The sequence below is a fragment of the Pectinophora gossypiella genome, chromosome 10, assembly GCF_024362695.1.
Source record: "Pectinophora gossypiella chromosome 10, ilPecGoss1.1, whole genome shotgun sequence".
Lineage (NCBI taxonomy): Eukaryota > Metazoa > Arthropoda > Insecta > Lepidoptera > Gelechiidae > Pectinophora > Pectinophora gossypiella.
Window position 1 is genome coordinate 3,585,389 of NC_065413.1, and position 17,877 is coordinate 3,603,265.

The following is a 17,877-nucleotide window of genomic DNA, read 5'->3' on the forward strand; positions in this document are numbered from 1 at the left end:
GATGTCCCTCTGACTATCCCATTAGGGTATAGTCATGAGCTTATATTATGTCATTGAGCTCACAACCCACATGAGAGCAGATGACTGACTTACAGTGCATGTCAGATTTCAAATGCTGAATCGGTAGATTTGTAAGACAATTGACAACTTACAGGACTGTGCACTGAAGAACGGATTTTTTTGTTATATTCCAATCCCAAGTTTTTGTTTAGCAGGGCTAACAACTTATTAGAATTTCAATACCAAGTAAAGTAGCAAGTTCGCTTCTGGTAAGTTTTTTAAAACTGTATCTACCAAGATTAAGTACGGACGTGATTTGTGTCTATCTATCTGTCCTTCTCTGTCTCAAGCGATCTCTCCACCTTTTCTCCAAAGCATCCAGGTCAGAGAAGTCATTGTCCATTTTGAAACTTATGTCGTTCAGATGGCCGAATATGTCATCATTCTTCGGATAAATTTTAAAAATTGTTCCAATACCAGGTCAATTCTGGGTGGATCCGAACGGCGGTGACGCCAACGACGCAATTTTGGTACATTGCGACCTTGACGTCGGAGCGACTTGCATCTATCCAAAACCCATGCAGTCGCAGGACATCACGTACCGAGGACGGGACAAGGAGGCTTGGCTGAGCGAGATGGAAGAAGGATTTACCGTTAGTACTTACACATTTATACTCTGATGATTTTCTTATAAACTATGGGTTAGTAAACCATCACCGTTCCTACCGCGATGAAATCCTGGATGTTTTATAAGAAGGCCATGTCAAGAGAACTCTAAACCGGCGAGCATGCATAAAGATTTTGATGAGTAGAAAAAGCGAAAGTGGTGTGACTCCAATAGAGTTACACAGCCCGTTTCTGGGTACAAGCGCTGTTTAAAATCTCTTAACATTATTATTCTTAACTCGGTACAACGGCGATAGGATAGCCATAAAGTTCCTGTGAATTAAATACTACTTTCTTTATATAAAAAAAACGTTCAAGTCAGGCAGGTTGGTGTGTCGTTTGGTACACGTGGCAAAAGCTCGTTATCTCGAGAATAATATATTCAATAGTAAATAAAACTTCTACAAACTGTCTCGTCCACCAGATCACCTACAAAGCGGACCACACCCAGCTGACCTACCTGCAGCTCATGTCGACGTCAGCTGTCCAGAACGTCACCTTCCACTGCAAGAACACTGTCGGCTACTTCGACCCCGGCTCCAACAACTATCGGCGAGGCTTGAAGCTGCTGGCTTATAATGACGCGGAGATCCTGCCCAGGGCCAATAACAGGCTCAGATATAAGGCTCTGCTGGATGAATGTCAGGTAAGATTTTGTAAAGCAGATAACTACTAGATTGAGGGTAAACGAAAGTTATTAAAGTTCAGCTCCTTATGCCCCGAAAACGTCGTTATAGTCGACTCTGTGTCCTTCAAACATGATTGGTTCAGCATATTTTAGACTTATCCTAGTCGACAATATTGAGAGCCAGGTAGTTCAGATGGAAGAACGCTTGACTCTCAGTGTGAGGTTGCAAGTTTGAATCCCAGCACGGGTTAAATCCATTTGACCCCGATTTTCAGTATTCGAATTCATGTTTGGATCATAAATGATTATCAGCTGTGAAGGAAAACAGCGTGAGGAAGTTTCCCGAGAAAAGAATAACTTGTATTGGACTGGTTTTTCTTTCGCGGGTTGGAAGATCAGAAAGGCAGTCGCTACTTTAAAAATTGTACCTGTCAAATCTTCAGGTTAGGCAAGCGGAAAAACGTTGGAGACGATAACCTTTTGATATTGATAATTGTTTCTGGCACGAATTGTGTCTGTTAATATAAAAGGCTGATATCTCTCCCTACATTATACAAGTTACTACAACAAATATCTAAGTACCTAGATACTTCTGACCCTCAATGGATCATATCCAAATTGTAGTTATCCGATCTGTAATACTATCGTGAAAATAATCTTAGGGTCTTGAATCCTGGCATGTCATGTCATCTTATTGTAAACTACCTCATTTGATTCGTTTTCAGTACAAGAAGCAAGACTGGGCCCAAACGATAGTGCAGTATGAGACAGACAAAGCTGCTCGCCTGCCCGTCCTGGATGTCGGCGTGCGCGATGTCGGCAGACCTAACCAGATGTTCAGGATTGAACTTGGTCTCGCCTGCTTTAGGTAAACCACCCAGAAGATAGGAGATAGCACATAATTAAAAAAAATATATTCTTGTTAAAGTGCGTCTCATTTTGGTACCGCATTTTTTAAAAATGTACATTGTTATGCGAATCGATTGGACTATTGATTTGTAGTAAACACCGGAATCGATTTTGGAGTCTTCAAAACTAAAATAAAGTAAACGTGTACCGCTCTAGCCCAAGTTTTCGTTTACAATTAAGTGAGCCCTTATTTCGTAATAGGATATTGAATGAATGAAAAGAAATTACTTAATAAGCGACATAACATAAAAGAAACATAACCATAACCTAATGCTTTGTTTTGTACTGATAACTTTAAACTTTCAGGAATACCCACATATCGTAGGTATAATGCCATCTAGCGAAAAAATTACGAAATATTTTTTTAAGAGATTTTATATTCGATTTAGTCATTTTAAGAACCAAAGTTAACTTAGTATAAGCTTAGATCTGTTTACGTTAAAGTGTAATTTTACAAGTAATATTGTAGTTGTAAGTGCAATTTGATACTCTCTAGAAGTAAATGTTTCTAAAAGTATTGTTCAACATTCCGATGGGCGAATGTTTGAATTACATACACACTAGTTTTAGTCAAATATACACTTTTTGAACTCTTAAGTATTTTTGCCAAAATGTGCATTTAAGTATTAATTAAATAAAATATAATTAAGGATAGTTTTAAAAGTCAAAATGTAAAGGTATAAGAAATACGTATTTACAAGAAAAAATAACGTCGAATAAAATTTTGTAAGAGCCAATTTATTAACATTTTAAGTACTTACTTACTATTAGACTATTAATAAAACATAATTAAGTACTTAACTAAGTATAAATATTGAAATCGTCACAACATTAAACTAAGTTAGGATAACTTAAAATAATTTACTAAGGTCCTCTAAGGCTGTGTATGTACATAATGGAAATGTCCTTATTTATATAAGCTTGTCATGTCTTGTGATGAATAATAAAATCAACACCTACTGTAGGCTAAGGATACCACTGCCAGTGTAACATAAGTATTAAATGTCTAAATAAGCAAATAAAATTATTTTACATGCAACTTACGTTCTTTTTTATTCTGTATCTAAGTACTTTTCGTACATAAGCCTGCCCCCTACTGCACCAGCCAGCAACTGCCCAATTTCACCAGTTATATTACATAACATAAACTCACGACTATATTATCCCAATTGGGGTAGCCAGACGAACTAAGTACGCTTTTTTTGACGTGACTCATTGTAGATTTGCCGCAGATGGCATTAACTACTTAGCCGAACATATGGGGAGCGCTGAAGGCCCTTACCCGGTACAACGTTTAAGACAACAGGCCTGAGGGTGCCCAGTTGGGCGCGAACTTCGGCTCAGGGCGTCGTCTGAGAGGAAAAATATTTGAAAAAATTAATCGACCCTAGCGGGTCGATAGCGATAAGCGCTGATTGGGGGAAATCGTCGACCACGCCGGCGGGGTCGGTATCGGGGTCCTGAAGTGTTTGGTGTCCTAAGTACGCATACCTCACTAAGCTTTATGTTAGACCAACGTAATACATAGATGGTGAGCCGCATCGCCGTCTATAATGGTCGAGGCAACTGTGTTAGTGAAAACTGCACTAAAGATAAATTAATAACTTATTCGTGCAAGTCCGATAGTGGATTACGAAACAGCGCTCCCCGCTTGAGAATCAAACCGGTGTACCACAGGATCACAGTGACTATTAGGCTAGTTGAAGCGGCAAAAAAGAAAATACTTTGCGTTTGAAACATATAACATCGTCGTTTAAGACTTAACGTATTTTTATCGCCAATACTAAGACAGACAGAGTCATCTTTTCTCTGTTCGGCGCGTCCTTGCCGCGGGGGTGGGCGCCTCTTACTTCAGTAGGCCGGAGTGAGATGACGGCTGAGTTCGGATAGGGACCCAGACCTACGGGGTATCACGTAGAACCCTTGCTCTGCAACCGTTGAGGTGTTCAGTCATGAGCAATATAATTTACCCACTTTAGGACTCTGTCGCACTAACAATTTGACATTTAGTGAGACTTACAGTTCAATTTGTCAAAAAAGTTAATGTGACATGGTACCAAAGTGTATACATATTAATGCTCGTGGCCGTTCACTCGTATCCAGGGATACGCTCTTAAATTAACGATGATGAACATAATTATACATCAATGTATTCACATTATCAATTATGAGGTGATGGACTAATACCATAGATAGTTAAAACTCATGGTTATCCTTTTAGGGACTGCAAAACGGACAGAGGAGATTTAGCGTAAGAGCAAATTTATCTTTTATTCCATAAATAAGGAACGGTAAAAAGAAAAAAAAAAAACACTTAAAAAAATTAACGGCCTCTTACTATAATTGACTATCCTCACCTACAATACATTTTGCCCTTTCTACAGCCACATACAAAAACTCACATCTATTTCCCACCGGGGTAAGAAGAGACTATGGAATTCCATTTGCATTTTCCCTTTCTATACCACGTCCTTATCACTGTTTAGAACCCCTACACCTATTCGGGCACCATGTTAATTTTATTTTAATTTGACAGGACTTATACTAGCTGCATCTCTTTCTTGCACGTATTGATTGACGGCTACAATTAAAGAACTGTCAAACTAAAATTAGGTTATAAATGTTTGCATTGATGTAAAAATACGTTACTATAATGTTTGTGTTCGCCAGAATCAATGAGGTTATATTGGCCGGCATGGAAGTCCTTAAATAGGCTCCGGACACAGGTTGGCCGCTGCAAGGATAATCTGCAGATGGGGATACCTGGTTGATGGTTGCGATGAGTGCGAGTGTGGAGTATCACCACAAACTATAGCTCACCTTTTGTGCTGTCCTAAGTGCTCTAACACCTGCACTATTAAAGACCTTCACGAAGCCACTAACAATGCCGTAAGCGTGGCCAATTATTGGTCAGCAAAAATTTAGTATCGATCGCCATCGACTCGCAAAGAAGAAGTAACATATTATTATACATCAATGGCCAGAAAAGCACCAACATATCTTCTCTTCTCTCTTCTCTTTCTTCTTTCACTGTTCTTTTCATTTGCTTCAGCACTGCTTAGGAGATAGTTTGGCGCAGGAGACGATGGGCGGTACGTCACAGTAGCAGCGCATGCATTGGTCGCCGAAGTCCACTGAGTCCCCCACGGACAGCGTCAGGTTACCAAACGAACACTTCGCGGACACCCCCAGCACGTTCAGACCCTCGATCACTGTCATGTTTGCTGTTGCTGGAATAAAAAAAAATATTTTCAAATTCAAAAATATCTCTATTCAGCAGGTAACATAGTAACACTTTGAATCGTCAATTTTCACATAACGAACGTCTCATCCGCCTAAAACTACTGCAGCTTCTCACAACCTGTATAGCCGGGGAAAAGAAGCTGCAAGAAAAACCTCGGCACAGGGCCCTAGATGTTGTTCAAAACATAAGTAAACATAAAATATTGTTATACAATTGAGTTATTTAGCTGCCTAATATCAGTTCATATCTTCAGTATTCATATCTTCTAAATAACCACTAACTTTTAACATCATAATAGTACCAGCACGGGCCTAAACTAATGATTTTCGAAATTGTTTTCGAATTCGGGTAATGATTATCGCGAGGTCAGCTGTGAAGAAAAACGTCATGAGGATGTTTTCCGAGAAATGCGTTTCGGAGGTGGGTATGTGATTTAACCTGTCATGGGCTGGTTTTTCCTTCGGGTTGGAACGTCAGATAAGCAGTTGCTTTTGCAAAAAACTGGACCTGTCAAATCTTCAGCTTAGGTAAGCGGACCATGTCGAAACGGAATAATGTTAGGGAGATGATGAAGAACATCATTCATCGCACGATGGATGTAGGTACTTCTGACTACCCCAATTGGGAGTACAGTCGTGAACTTTGTCGTGGTATTATCCGCTGTATTTATTAATCACAACCACATCAATGCACACATACCTATGCGCACACACACACACACACACACACACACACATCAACAAAATTTTAGTTTCTAGGTATATTACAATACAATACAAATACACTTTATTGCACCAAAATAAAAAGAAATAATTACAAAAAGTCTCTTTAACTAAGTACATGGCAAATGGCGGCCTTATCGCTTAAAGCGATTTTTATATTCTATTATTTTATTCTTTTTTTTATTAGGTATTTGGGCGATAGGCTAATCAAATCAAATCAAATCAAATATACTTTATTGCACAGAACTAATGGCGTGTCACCAAATGGTCCGTCCGTAAATTTAGGAGCAGTTGTTATATTAGATTATCAGTGTCTCAGTGAGAATGTTGAGGATGTAGGCTTCATATTCTAAACATTACAACGCAAATAATTGTAGCTTTTTTACATAAAGTAAGCTTCACGTGAGCTTTAAATTTATTCTCTGACAAATTTAAAATATTATCTGGTATTTTATTGTAAAAACGTATACATAAGTAATATCTGTTTGTTCTCCAAATAAATAAATAAATTACTAGAGCCACACAGGAGCTGATAAGACTTTTAGTTCTCATCGCGATAACCTCGGCAGTAATATACTTACGGCACTGAAATCCTATAGGACAGATGCCGTCAACAAAGATAGGCGCGCATTCCTTCATGATCTGGTCCTGGTAATGGATCTCGATACCACAGTTGATATCGCGGCAGTACTCCGGGTTGTCGATGGAGCCGTTCCACTTGGCCGAACAAATGCACGACTTTCCGCTGTTCTTAGGCTTGAAGGATTCTCCCTCTCTATATGTCTTGTTGTCTACCTCGCAAATGTTCAGCTTTGCTACTGCATCTTTGCCTGCAATAATCATTATAGTTTTTACATCACGTCTGTGTCCCCGAAGGGGTAGGCAGAAGCAGGTAGTAGAAGTGTGTAGTATACAGGGTGTTAGTGACATCGTAACGAATACTGAGAGGGATGGACCATGATTCTGTGTTGATATCAAGTGGAATTTCCTGGCAGAAAATTCATGAAAATTTTAGTGATATTTCCGACGGAAAATTCCACTTGTTATCAACTCAAAATCATGGTCTGAATCATCCCTTGAAGTTTTCATTACGATGTCACTAACACCATGCATACACCTACTCTTCACGAACTATGTTTAACTACCATGTACTAGGGGAGCCTATTGCCATTAACCGGGCACAAATCCTAGCAAACACGTGATATCAATTCTATCTATGTAAACGCTCAGCAATTCACTAGAGTCGTTTTCTGGGTTGACTAATCTCGATGTCTCCACGATATGCCTAAGTATGTTTCCGTCCTTTTCTGTCCATGCACGGACAATGCAAACTATAATAAACAGGAACAATAGATCATTCGATTAGAATATCTATAATGCAATATTATGCCATATCCGGCACAGAGCGGGCTTCCGAGCGACCAGCAAGGAATATTGATGAGTGTATAAAGTTTTATATTTCATTAAATCATAATAACAAACAACCTGCCCAGCCGCCGCGGCACAGGAACCGCACCGCGCGTGGCGTAAATTATATCGAGGGGTTCGATCTATAGACATAGCAAATTACATATATGTAGATCGATTCTGCTCCGCCTAAATCCCCTGGTTTTTGAATACATCCCCTTAGGGACGTTACTGAAAAATATAAATATATTTCCGAATGCATATAACCCGGGTGCTGTCAAGGCCAATCAACCGGAGGGGATATGGAGCATACTCCACCACGCTGCTCCACTGCGGGTTGGTGAAGGTGATTTTACGGCTAGTAGCCGGGACCAACAGCTTAACGTGCCCTCCGAAGCACGGACTATTTCGTCGCAATTTCTGTGCCGCGGCGGCTGGATACTAGCAAGTATCGAGTTAAGTATCTACGAATACTTCCCCCTTTTATTCGTTGTGGCTCCATTCGTTGTCATCATCACCAGCCCATTAACGTCCCCACTGTTGGGGCACGGGCCTTCCCTATGGATGGATAAAGAGATCGGGCCTTAAACCACCACGCGGGCCCAGTGCGGATTGGTGGTTATTAACGACTGCTAATGCAGCCGGGACCAACGGCTTAACGTGCCTTCCGAAGCACGGAGGAGCTCGAGATGAAAACTTTTTTTTTGTGGTCACCCATCCTATGACCGGCCTTTGCGAAAGTTGCTTAACTTCAACAATCGCAGACCGAGCGCGTTTACCGCTGCGCCACCGAGCTCCATTGGTAGGTACTCACCACAAGTGGTTCCAGTGCTACAACAACTCTCCAGATCATAAGTCCGGACACACTCCCCCATATCAGAGTCAAACGTCTCCACACAATCCACGGCGGCACACTCGAAGGACGGCACTCCGCCTACCTTCTGACACCTGCATCCCTGCGAGCATGGGTTGCTGATCAACACCTGAGGGATCATCTCCTTGTCTTCGTAGGGTTTGCCTCTGCAAATAAAATTTAATATATAGATAACATGACATAAGCTCACGACTATATCCGTACATCCATCGCAAGATGAACTAAGTACCCACACCTGGGGGGTTAAAATGGCCACATCGAAGCAATTCATCTAAGAAAGCAATATTGCTTTTTGACATTTGTTTGCATTGCGCACTTACTTTTACATGCGCAAATGTCAAATTGCAATATGGCTTTCTTAATGAATTGCGTCGATGTGGCCATTTAAACCGCCCTTATCGAGCTTTCTGTTAGACCAACGTGATAGGCGGTGAGCCGTATCGCCGTCTGTAATGGTCGAGTCAATTGCTTTAGTGAAAAGTGCACTTTAAAAAAATAATAACATATTAGTTGCTTTTTTTGTGTATATACTATTTATATATAGGTATATTACTTATTTTTTTATGAATGTTTATTGGTAAGTTGTACTTATAGTTTGTACCCGCAATCTTTCAATTTCAATTAAGTAAGTACTTAATACAGTTTTCCTCGCCTTATATGGAAGAAATCGCTTTAATTATTTATTTTTATTTTGTTGCATTAAAGTATATTTGTATTTTGTATATTAGTGCACTTCAAATAAACAGCTACAGTGACATCTGTCCAGAAGGTCAGGGGTATTTCCGAAGGTCACTTCGTCAATATTGGTTGATTTCTTGCATCATTTTTTGAGCTGTTGCAAAATTTCTTGAATTTCGCGAGGTCTTAGGTTAAGGTTATTCTGCTTATTTATGTGTGCCAGCTCAGTTTCGCAAGGTGATCGTGATTCGAGATAAACAAATAGTTATCCTCATCTGCTTATCACTAAGTTATTTTTATTTGTATCCGAAAGTGGAAGTCTTGCAGTCAGTTAATATGAGATTCATCTCATACAATTAATCTGAGGATAACTTCAAAGATTGTGGGATGGGGAATGAAGGAAATTATTATATTTGTTTACCTTTGTTTATTTAAAAACGTTTATATAATATTCTTACGTTTTCCTCTTTAGAAACTACAGTCCGCCGTCGATAAATTGATCGATGTTATATTTAGTAGTAACAAACAATACAGGGTGTTAGTGACATCGTAACGAATACTGGGGGGAATAATTCAGATCATGATTCTGAGTTGATATCAATTGTAATTTCTTATCGGGAAATTAATGACAATTTTTTTTTGTGATTTTTGAATTATTTTGAGTTCCATACTTGTGCGACGGAAAATTCCACTTGGTATCAACTCAGAATCATGGTCTGAATCAGCCCTCAAAGTTTTCGTTACGATGTCACCCTGTGTACATACTCTTCCAGTCTTGACTAGAGTTCTCCCGTGCAAGTCCACATTTTTCGATATCTTTTCTTTATAATTATTAGGTATTGTAAAAAAATAAATATGTGCCTAAATGCGGAAAATAGAGCCCACTACCAATGTGGTCTACTTATATCGTTATTTATTATGACGTTTTGGTAACTTACTTATAATAGCAAACAGAAGCATTGGGGTGTAGGTTGGGGCAGTCGAAGGCGTGGGGGCACTTAGTCTTATTGGCTGGCACCAGCTTGGCGAGGTACTCCATATTCACGGGATCAGCCGCCGGGGTGCAGCCCAGCTCCAGGTAAAAGCCTGCCATGGAGCATTCTCCCGCCAGGTCTGCCGTGGCTGAGCCTATCACTGGAAACAAAAACACCTTATTAAGACTTTTTTAACCTTTGACGAAGCTTGTGCGGATTTTATTATGTATGATGTATGCATTGTGTGACGGATGCAGCAGAGACTTGGTTAGGGGAGCTTAAGCTGGATATTTGATCCAAGCAGGATATTTGTCTGCCATACGCAATAATAATAATAATTATGTATGATTGGAATAATATGCTTTCCCTTATTTCTTTTTTTTAGTTTTTTTTTAATATGAATCTTGGTACTGACGAAGCCTGTGGTGGATTTACATTCTGTTTTTTATTATTATTGTTTCTGAATAAATTATTCTTAGACTTGTAGGCTAGAGTGTAATATTCATCATTATCACTATATCTTCATAAGTCTGTTTCAGAAAATTCATGACTATTGTATTTGAAGTTGTATAATATAAAGTATATATCTTATTAAGTACTTAAATTAATTTATGTTAAGTGCAGTTTTCAGTATCACATTTGACTCGACCATTACAGACGACGATCCGCCTCACCACTTATAACGTTGGTCTAACAGAAAGCTGGGTGTGTTGTGGCTAATTAGTTCATCTTGCGATGGATGTACCTCTGAATACCCCATTGGGATACAGGCGTGAGCTTATGTTATGTACAGTAGACAACTAATAAAAAATAAATTGCTCATTATGATCTCTCTCTCTCTCTATTTAAGAGCTGCGCTCTTGTCGGTGGAGTAACCGCCATTCCTCTCTTCTTCCCGCCAAAACCTTCACCTCCCGATACGACACGACTTGCACCTTCTCTTTTAATTGTTTCATAAATGTTATCCTAGGTCTACCCCTTCCTCTCTTCCCTTCAATTTTTCCTTCTATAATGTTTGTTATAAATGAATCGTGTCGTATCAGGTGGCCAATCATATTTCCTCTCCGGTTCTCTATAGTCTTCAATATGGTTCTCTTTTCTTCAACTCTTTCCAGCACTTTTTCATTTGACACCATTATGATCTGCTCACCCGATAAAAAACTAGGTATAGTCGAGGGTTTATGTTACATTTCATGTAGGGATTACGGGCGTGAGTAATCCTAGACCAGGGGTCTGTTTAATAAAACTTATAATTGTAAATTACAAAGAAAATTTGATGTACATTGCGGAGTGTGTGAAAACAAATATTTTGCCGTTTCAAATTAGCTACGTAATGAACACCAAATTGTCGTTGTAAGTTTTAATAAACAGGCCCCAGGGGGGTTAAAATGGCCACATCGAAACAATTCATCTAAGAAAGCAATAATTGCAATTTGACATTTGTTTGCTTTGCGCACTTACTTTTATGTCCGATTAATATTACTACAAACCTTTTTGTTTTGACGTGACTTATTGTATATTTGCCGCAGATGGCATTAACTACTTGGCCGGACAAATGGGGAGCGCTGAAAGCTCTCACCCGATACAACGTTCACCCGATACAACGTACAAATCAATTCAACCCAAAATATACCAATTTTTCATTTCTATTTCTTCATGTAGGTAGGTATTTGAAGCCACTACATCACAGTCACCATGACAAAGTCCAAAGTAAATTGAAAAGGATTCCTGAATTATGCAGGATTTTGCCACTTGCTTTAACATGTTAAGCCCTTTTCCGCCTCACTAGATTCAGATTGTGTAGGTTTGAAATGTAGCTTTAGAAACGTACGGACTATTAAGCTTATGTCCCCTAGCGAGTGGTCACAACAACCCACTGTGATTCATAATATACCTAAGTATTTAATAACAACATTTTTTTTCGTGTAGATTTGCCAGAAATGGCTTTAACTACTTGCCCGAACAAATGGGGAGCGCTAAGGGTTTTCACCCGGAGGGTGCCCAGTTGGGCGTGAAACTCGGCTCAGGGCATCATCTGAGAGGAAGAATATTTGATATTAATCGACCTTAGTGGGTCGATAGCGATAGGCATTGAATGAAGGAAATCGTCGACCACGCTGTTGGGGTCGTGGTATAGGGGTTCTGAAATGTTTGTTGTCGCGAGCTGATTGACCGCCTCTAAGGCTAAAGTAATCGTGTCGTCGGGATCGTAATACCGACCCTACCTACCGTCCCTGTACCGTCCTTAAGCGGGATTACTACCAACATAAATACAAAGCTACAGAAACACGCACACCAACACATAAACATATACAACAACGACACAACACAGAAAAGTTCTTTGAGCCGTGAGTACTTAGTTCATTTGGCGATGGATGTGCCTCTGACTACCCCAATTGGGAGCTTAGTGACTTTATATAATACCTAATTACATTTTTTTTGCCTGTATTGGGCTGGTTTTCCCGTCGCGGGTTGGTACGTCAGACAGGCAGTCGCTTCTGTAAAAAACCGGACCTGTCAAATCTTCAGGTCAGGCAAGCGGATCCAGTGAGAAACGGGATAATGATAGGGGGATGATGATGATATTTCTTTAATTTTAACATTCATTATCATCATCATCATCATCAGCCCATTAACGTCCCCACTGCTGGGGCACGGGCTTTCCCTATGGATGGATAGGGAGATCGGGCCTTAAACCATCACGCGGGCCCAGTGCGGATTAATGGTTATTAACGACTGCTAATGCAGCCGGGACCAACGGTTTAACATGCCTTCCAAAGTACGGAGGAGCTCGAGATGAAAACTTGTTTTTGTGGTCACCCATCCTGTGACCGGCCTCTGCGAAAGTTGCTTTACTTCAACAATCGCAGACCGAGCGCGTTAACCGCTGCGCCACCGAGCTCCTCAAGTATACATATAACATATCCTGTTAAGTATCCTGTTAAGTATAACATATTGAAATTCAATCGGATGAGTAACTATAGACAAGGTGGTCATCTAACAGTGTAAATGCGGTTTAATACATAACTGCATGTGTGTATATAATATTTGCTATTATATACCTAATGTACCTATTATGTATGTATGTATGTATGTATGTATGTATGTATGTATGTATGTAATGTATGTGTATACCGGCGCAAGACGGCGGGATTCACGCTAGGAAGAAGAAGATACCTAATGTAGGTATTACAGGTAGAATATTATATAACATAAAAAACCTATATACATCCCACCGCTGGGCAAAGGCCTCCCCTCAATCTACCGGAGGGGATATGGAGCATACTCCACCATGCTGCTCCGCTGCCGGTTGGGGTGGAGGTGTTTGGACTAGTAGCCCGGGACCAACGACTTAACACTTTTAAGGACAGAACGTCTAATGACGTTCCGATCCCAGGTGTCATATTACCTATTATGAACCATCAATGACCCATGATCTCTGTCCGTGAAAGGGTTAAATGAGTGTGTCTTCCGAAACACGGAATCATCTATCTGACTTTTTTCGGACAACCAGATGATTCAGCCTGCAATGTCCTAAATATAAGACAGTCTCACAAAGTGACTTGGACAATGTCCCCATCGGGAACCGAACCCGGACATCCAGATCGTGACCCAAACTCTCTAACCACTAGAACATGGAGGTAGAATATTGCATACTTATAAAAGATACGCGGCCGGTCCCAAGCTACCTTTGTTTTTTCATTAGGTATATTCAGTTCTGTAACCTGGAACCTGACAGAGGGCAGCAGTAACTGTCAGTACTATCCAGAGGCGGAGGACAGGAGTCCTAGTATGGCTTTGTAATAGACTATTCTGGGCGCCATCCCACTTGCGTCAGACAGAGTACTGCGGGGCGGAAGACAATAGGGAAACCACTGCCCTATTTTTCCGTAAAAAAATAGCAATCATGCTACACCGACAAGAGCGTGGCTCTTAAATTAGTGATGAGATTCAGTTCAGCGAATTTTACACGAAATAGGAATTAAATGTTATTACTTCTTTCATAGATAAGTAATTGTAAGTACTTACTACTTTTTCTTAAACTAGGAAATGGTACATCGCTTCACTATAGGAAATGCATTATACACTAAAGCTTATTATTACCTAGGTCACTTAGCAAAGTTATAATTCATTTTGAATTGCTGTATGGTTTATAATTATGGAAATAGCACATATTATAACTAACAGCCACCAATGTCATCAAGTGTGATATACTAGTTTCACTTCACACAATACGGCCTCTGTGGTCCGTCGGCGTTGGACTCACGATCCGGAGGCCCCGGGTTCGAATCCCGGTGGGGAGATATCACAAAAATAACTTTGAGATCCCTAGTTTGGTTAGGACATTACAGGTTGATCACCTGCTTGTCCGAAAGTAAGATGATCCGTGCTTCGCAAGGCACGTTAATCCGTTGGTCCCGGTTACTATTTACTGATGTAAGTGAGTAATCGTTACATGAGCCATGTCAGGGGCCTTTGGCGGCTCAATCATAACCCTGACACCAGGGTTGATGAGGCTGGTATTCCACCTCACAACCCACACGACAAGAAGACTTCACACAAAGTGTATCTTGTCAGGTTATCCATCCATACATAAAATCACGCCCGTAATCCCTAATGGTGTGGACAGAGCCACGAGGAAACAGAAGAAATTTAAACTTGCAGCTATTTTTGGTGTTAAGTTTTAAGTGATAGGTGATTAGATAAGATAAGATATTAAAGGGTGTTAATGACATCGTAACGAAAACTTTGAGGGATGATTCAGACCATGATTCTGAGTTGATATTCAAATTCAAAAATATCTTTATTCAGTAGGTACACTAAATGAATTATGAATGGTCAAATTTTACATAACGAACGTCTCATCCGCCTAAAACTACTGCGGCTCTCTCAACCTGTACTATAGCCGGGGAAAAGAAGCTGCAAGAAAAACCTCGGCACAGGGCCCTAGACGTTCTTTTTTTTTAAAAAAAAAACAAAGTATTATTATACAATTGAGTAATTTAGCTGCCTAATCATTAAAAAATCAGTAAATCAGTTCTCAGACAGTTAATCCCATGCATTAATATCTTCTAAATAATCACTAACCTTATTAATAACCTTTTTTGAAAAGTTTCTGTTTAACTACTGTCTTAAAACAGTTAAAAGGCAAATTCTGAATGTCAATTGGAATCTTATTGTAAAAACGTATACATTGCCCCTCAAGTGGAATTATCAGTGTAGTCCATCTGACTCATTATCATCATCACTAATTTACGAGCCGCGCTATTGTCGGTGTAGCATGCCTCTCCATACTACTTCTTAGGGAAAAATAGGGCAGCGGTTTCCCTCTTGCTTTCTGCCCTTTCTGACTATTGAGACTAAAATTTTTATTTCTTAAAAATAAAAAATAAATTAAAAGAAAAGAAAAATAATAATAATAATATAATTTTATTAAAAAAATATATTTGTTTTATTTTTTTTAGACTAAAATACGTCAGTGCGGGCAGAGAGTGTATGTTCTCCTATTATTTTTTATTCTAAACTTTTACTTCCTAATTGGCTTGTCAACCAAGGCCATAAACAAAACTTTTTGTTTTTCTAAATTGATCCGATCGGGAATCGAACCTGGAGCCTCAGCCTGGTGGAATTACATTAAGATTAGTATTGGTCTACATACTTAGTAGAGCGTTCCACATGATTAAGGGTGACCAGATCAAATAACTTAAATCAGTGAAGTGAACCGATTCTCCACTTCCTCAGGAAAATTTCTTTCTTGTCTATAACAAAAACAAAGTAAACAAAAATAGGTACTTACAAAGCAAGACAAAACCAACTGCAGCCTTCATGGTCGAGCGTCTTTGTTTATAAAAACAAATTCTCAATTTTGCACTAAGTTAAAAAAATAAACACTTTTTCAGCGAATGTTTCGTTAAACGGAAACGCTTGGGAATAAATAGTAACAAAATAAAACCGGCACGTCCGTCGTCTTCGCCGGTCAAGTTTGAAGTGACCTAATGTCACGTCGGCCGGTACGATGCGTGTGCGCCGCCCGAAGGTTCTACTTTGCCAGGGCTATCAACTTTTAAGGAATGAACTCACGAAAGGTGCATTATTATCGGTATTATAATAATACGTTGTGAGAAAAATCTAAATAATAAAATCAAAATAAATTATTTCATGGTACTTAGGTAAAATTTTGTTATTTGGTTTCAGCGAGTGAATAATAAATAATCCAAGCCCGTAATAGTTCCTGTCAGGGTGGGCAGAGATACAATTTACCAGAAGACAACTTGCTGCCATTTTTTTTTTTTGACGTGACTTATTGTAGATTTGCCGCAGATGGCATTAACTACTTGGCCGGACAAATGGGGAGCGCTGAAGGCTCTCACCCGGTACAACGTTTAAGACAACAGACCTGAGGGTGCCCAGTTGGGCGCGAACCTCGGCTCAGGGCGTCGTCTGAGAGGAAAAATATTTGAAAGAATTAATCGACCCTAGTGGGTCGATAGCGATAAGCGCTGAATGAGGGAAATCGTCGACCACGCCGGCGGGGTCGGTATCGGGTAACTTGCTGCCAGCGTATTGCACTTTTGTAGGTAGTTTGTGTTTTTGAATCGGTGACAACCCAATTCGGAGAACGAACCTAAACCCCTGAATTCGACTTTATGAGTTTGAATTCTTGTTTGATAATGGATGATCACGGATTTAGGCCCGGTTAATGGTAATAGGTTCGCCCCGTGTAATCAAGGGCTTACTCGTAAACATATCTGGCGAAGAGCGGGTGTATATGAACCCATGACTACCCCGTCGGCGCTGCAGCCCAAACCTGCTATCACTACTAATGCTGCTGCTTCTTCTATCGTGTGGGTTGTGACGTGAATTACCAACCCCATCAACCCTGGTGTCAGAGTTACTATTCGAATCGCCAAAAGCCCCTGACATGGCTGCTGCTCTTAACCTGCTTTTTTAACCAATGCACTAATTTAAGAGCCACGCTCTTGTCGGTGTAGCATTCTCCATACTACTTTTTTAGGGAAAAATAGAGCAGTGGTTTCCCTCTTGCCTTCGCTTCCGCCAGTACTCGGTCTGTCGAGCGGAATGGTGATTAGTTATATAATAAATGTATAGATTTGATTGTTAGCTTATATAAACCTAGATAGATAGATAGATCTGGTGAAGGTCGCGGGAAGCCGCTGGATGCGGGCAGCGCAGGACCGATCGTCGTGGAGATCCTTGGGGGAGGCCTATGTCCAGCAGTGGGCGTCATACGGCTGATGATGATGATGATGATGAGATAGATAGATAAAATACTTTTAATACTACTTCTTTTTTCCGCTTTAAGTATACTTTTTTTAGCTTATGTTTTGTTGTGTTGCTTATATTGTTATGTGCTTGTGTTATGTCCGAGGCGGAGATGGCGCGACGACTTGGATGCTTTCCTGGAAGGCTGGCCGGAGGAAGCACTGGAGAGAGAGTCCTGGAAGAAATGGAGGGAGGCCTTCGCCCAGCTGTGGGATACTTTAGGCTAGATGAGATGAGATCTTCTTCTTCTATCGTGTGGGTTGTGAGGTGGAGTACCAAACTCATCATGAGCCCCTGACATGGCTCATGTAACGACTACTTACTTACATCAGTAAGTAGTAACCGGGACCAACGGCTTAACGTGCCTTCCGAAGCACAGATCATCTTACAAGATGAGATGAGATGAGCTTATGTTATGTAAAACAGTAGATTCTTTGTTTCGTCCCCAGTTTAGCGAACAATAAAGCAATTTGAGCATCCCTCGTCTATAA

General features: G+C 40.1%; 2 protein-coding genes across 2 annotated transcripts in view; one reads left to right on the top strand and one right to left on the bottom strand.

The window, feature by feature from the left end:
* The window catches only part of LOC126370196 (fibril-forming collagen alpha chain-like), a 20,084-nt gene extending 17,140 nt beyond the window's left edge, over positions 1–2,944 (top strand). Inside the window, exons 24-26 of the mRNA XM_050014959.1 lie at positions 481–653; positions 1,091–1,312; positions 2,020–2,944. Coding sequence (XP_049870916.1) covers positions 481–653; positions 1,091–1,312; positions 2,020–2,166 — 542 coding nt within the window. The 3' untranslated portion in view covers positions 2,167–2,944. The remainder of the gene's footprint in view (positions 1–480; positions 654–1,090; positions 1,313–2,019) is intronic.
* On the bottom strand, positions 2,921–16,097 carry LOC126370277 (uncharacterized). Its single transcript, XM_050015105.1, has 5 exons — positions 15,900–16,097; positions 10,067–10,262; positions 8,391–8,596; positions 6,751–6,999; positions 2,921–5,433 (listed from the first exon to the last, which is right to left on the bottom strand). Exons 1-5 carry the CDS (start codon positions 15,928–15,930, stop codon positions 5,252–5,254), a joined length of 864 nt encoding a protein of 287 aa, XP_049871062.1. The 5' UTR covers positions 15,931–16,097; the 3' UTR covers positions 2,921–5,251.
* Positions 16,098–17,877: the final 1,780 nt, after the last annotated feature.

Bases quoted from the DNA above. Each gene is read 5' to 3' on its own strand.
- LOC126370277 (XM_050015105.1), bottom strand. From the start codon at position 15,930: ATGAAGGCTGCAGTTGGTTTTGTCTTGCTTT. The intron at 10,263-15,899 runs GTAAGTACCTAT...TTTTGTTTCCAG, and splicing joins AGTTGGTTTTGTCTTGCTTT to TGATAGGCTCAGCCACGGCA. The intron at 5,434-6,750 runs GTAAGTATATTA...TTTTTATTCCAG, and splicing joins TCCTATAGGATTTCAGTGCC to CAACAGCAAACATGACAGTG.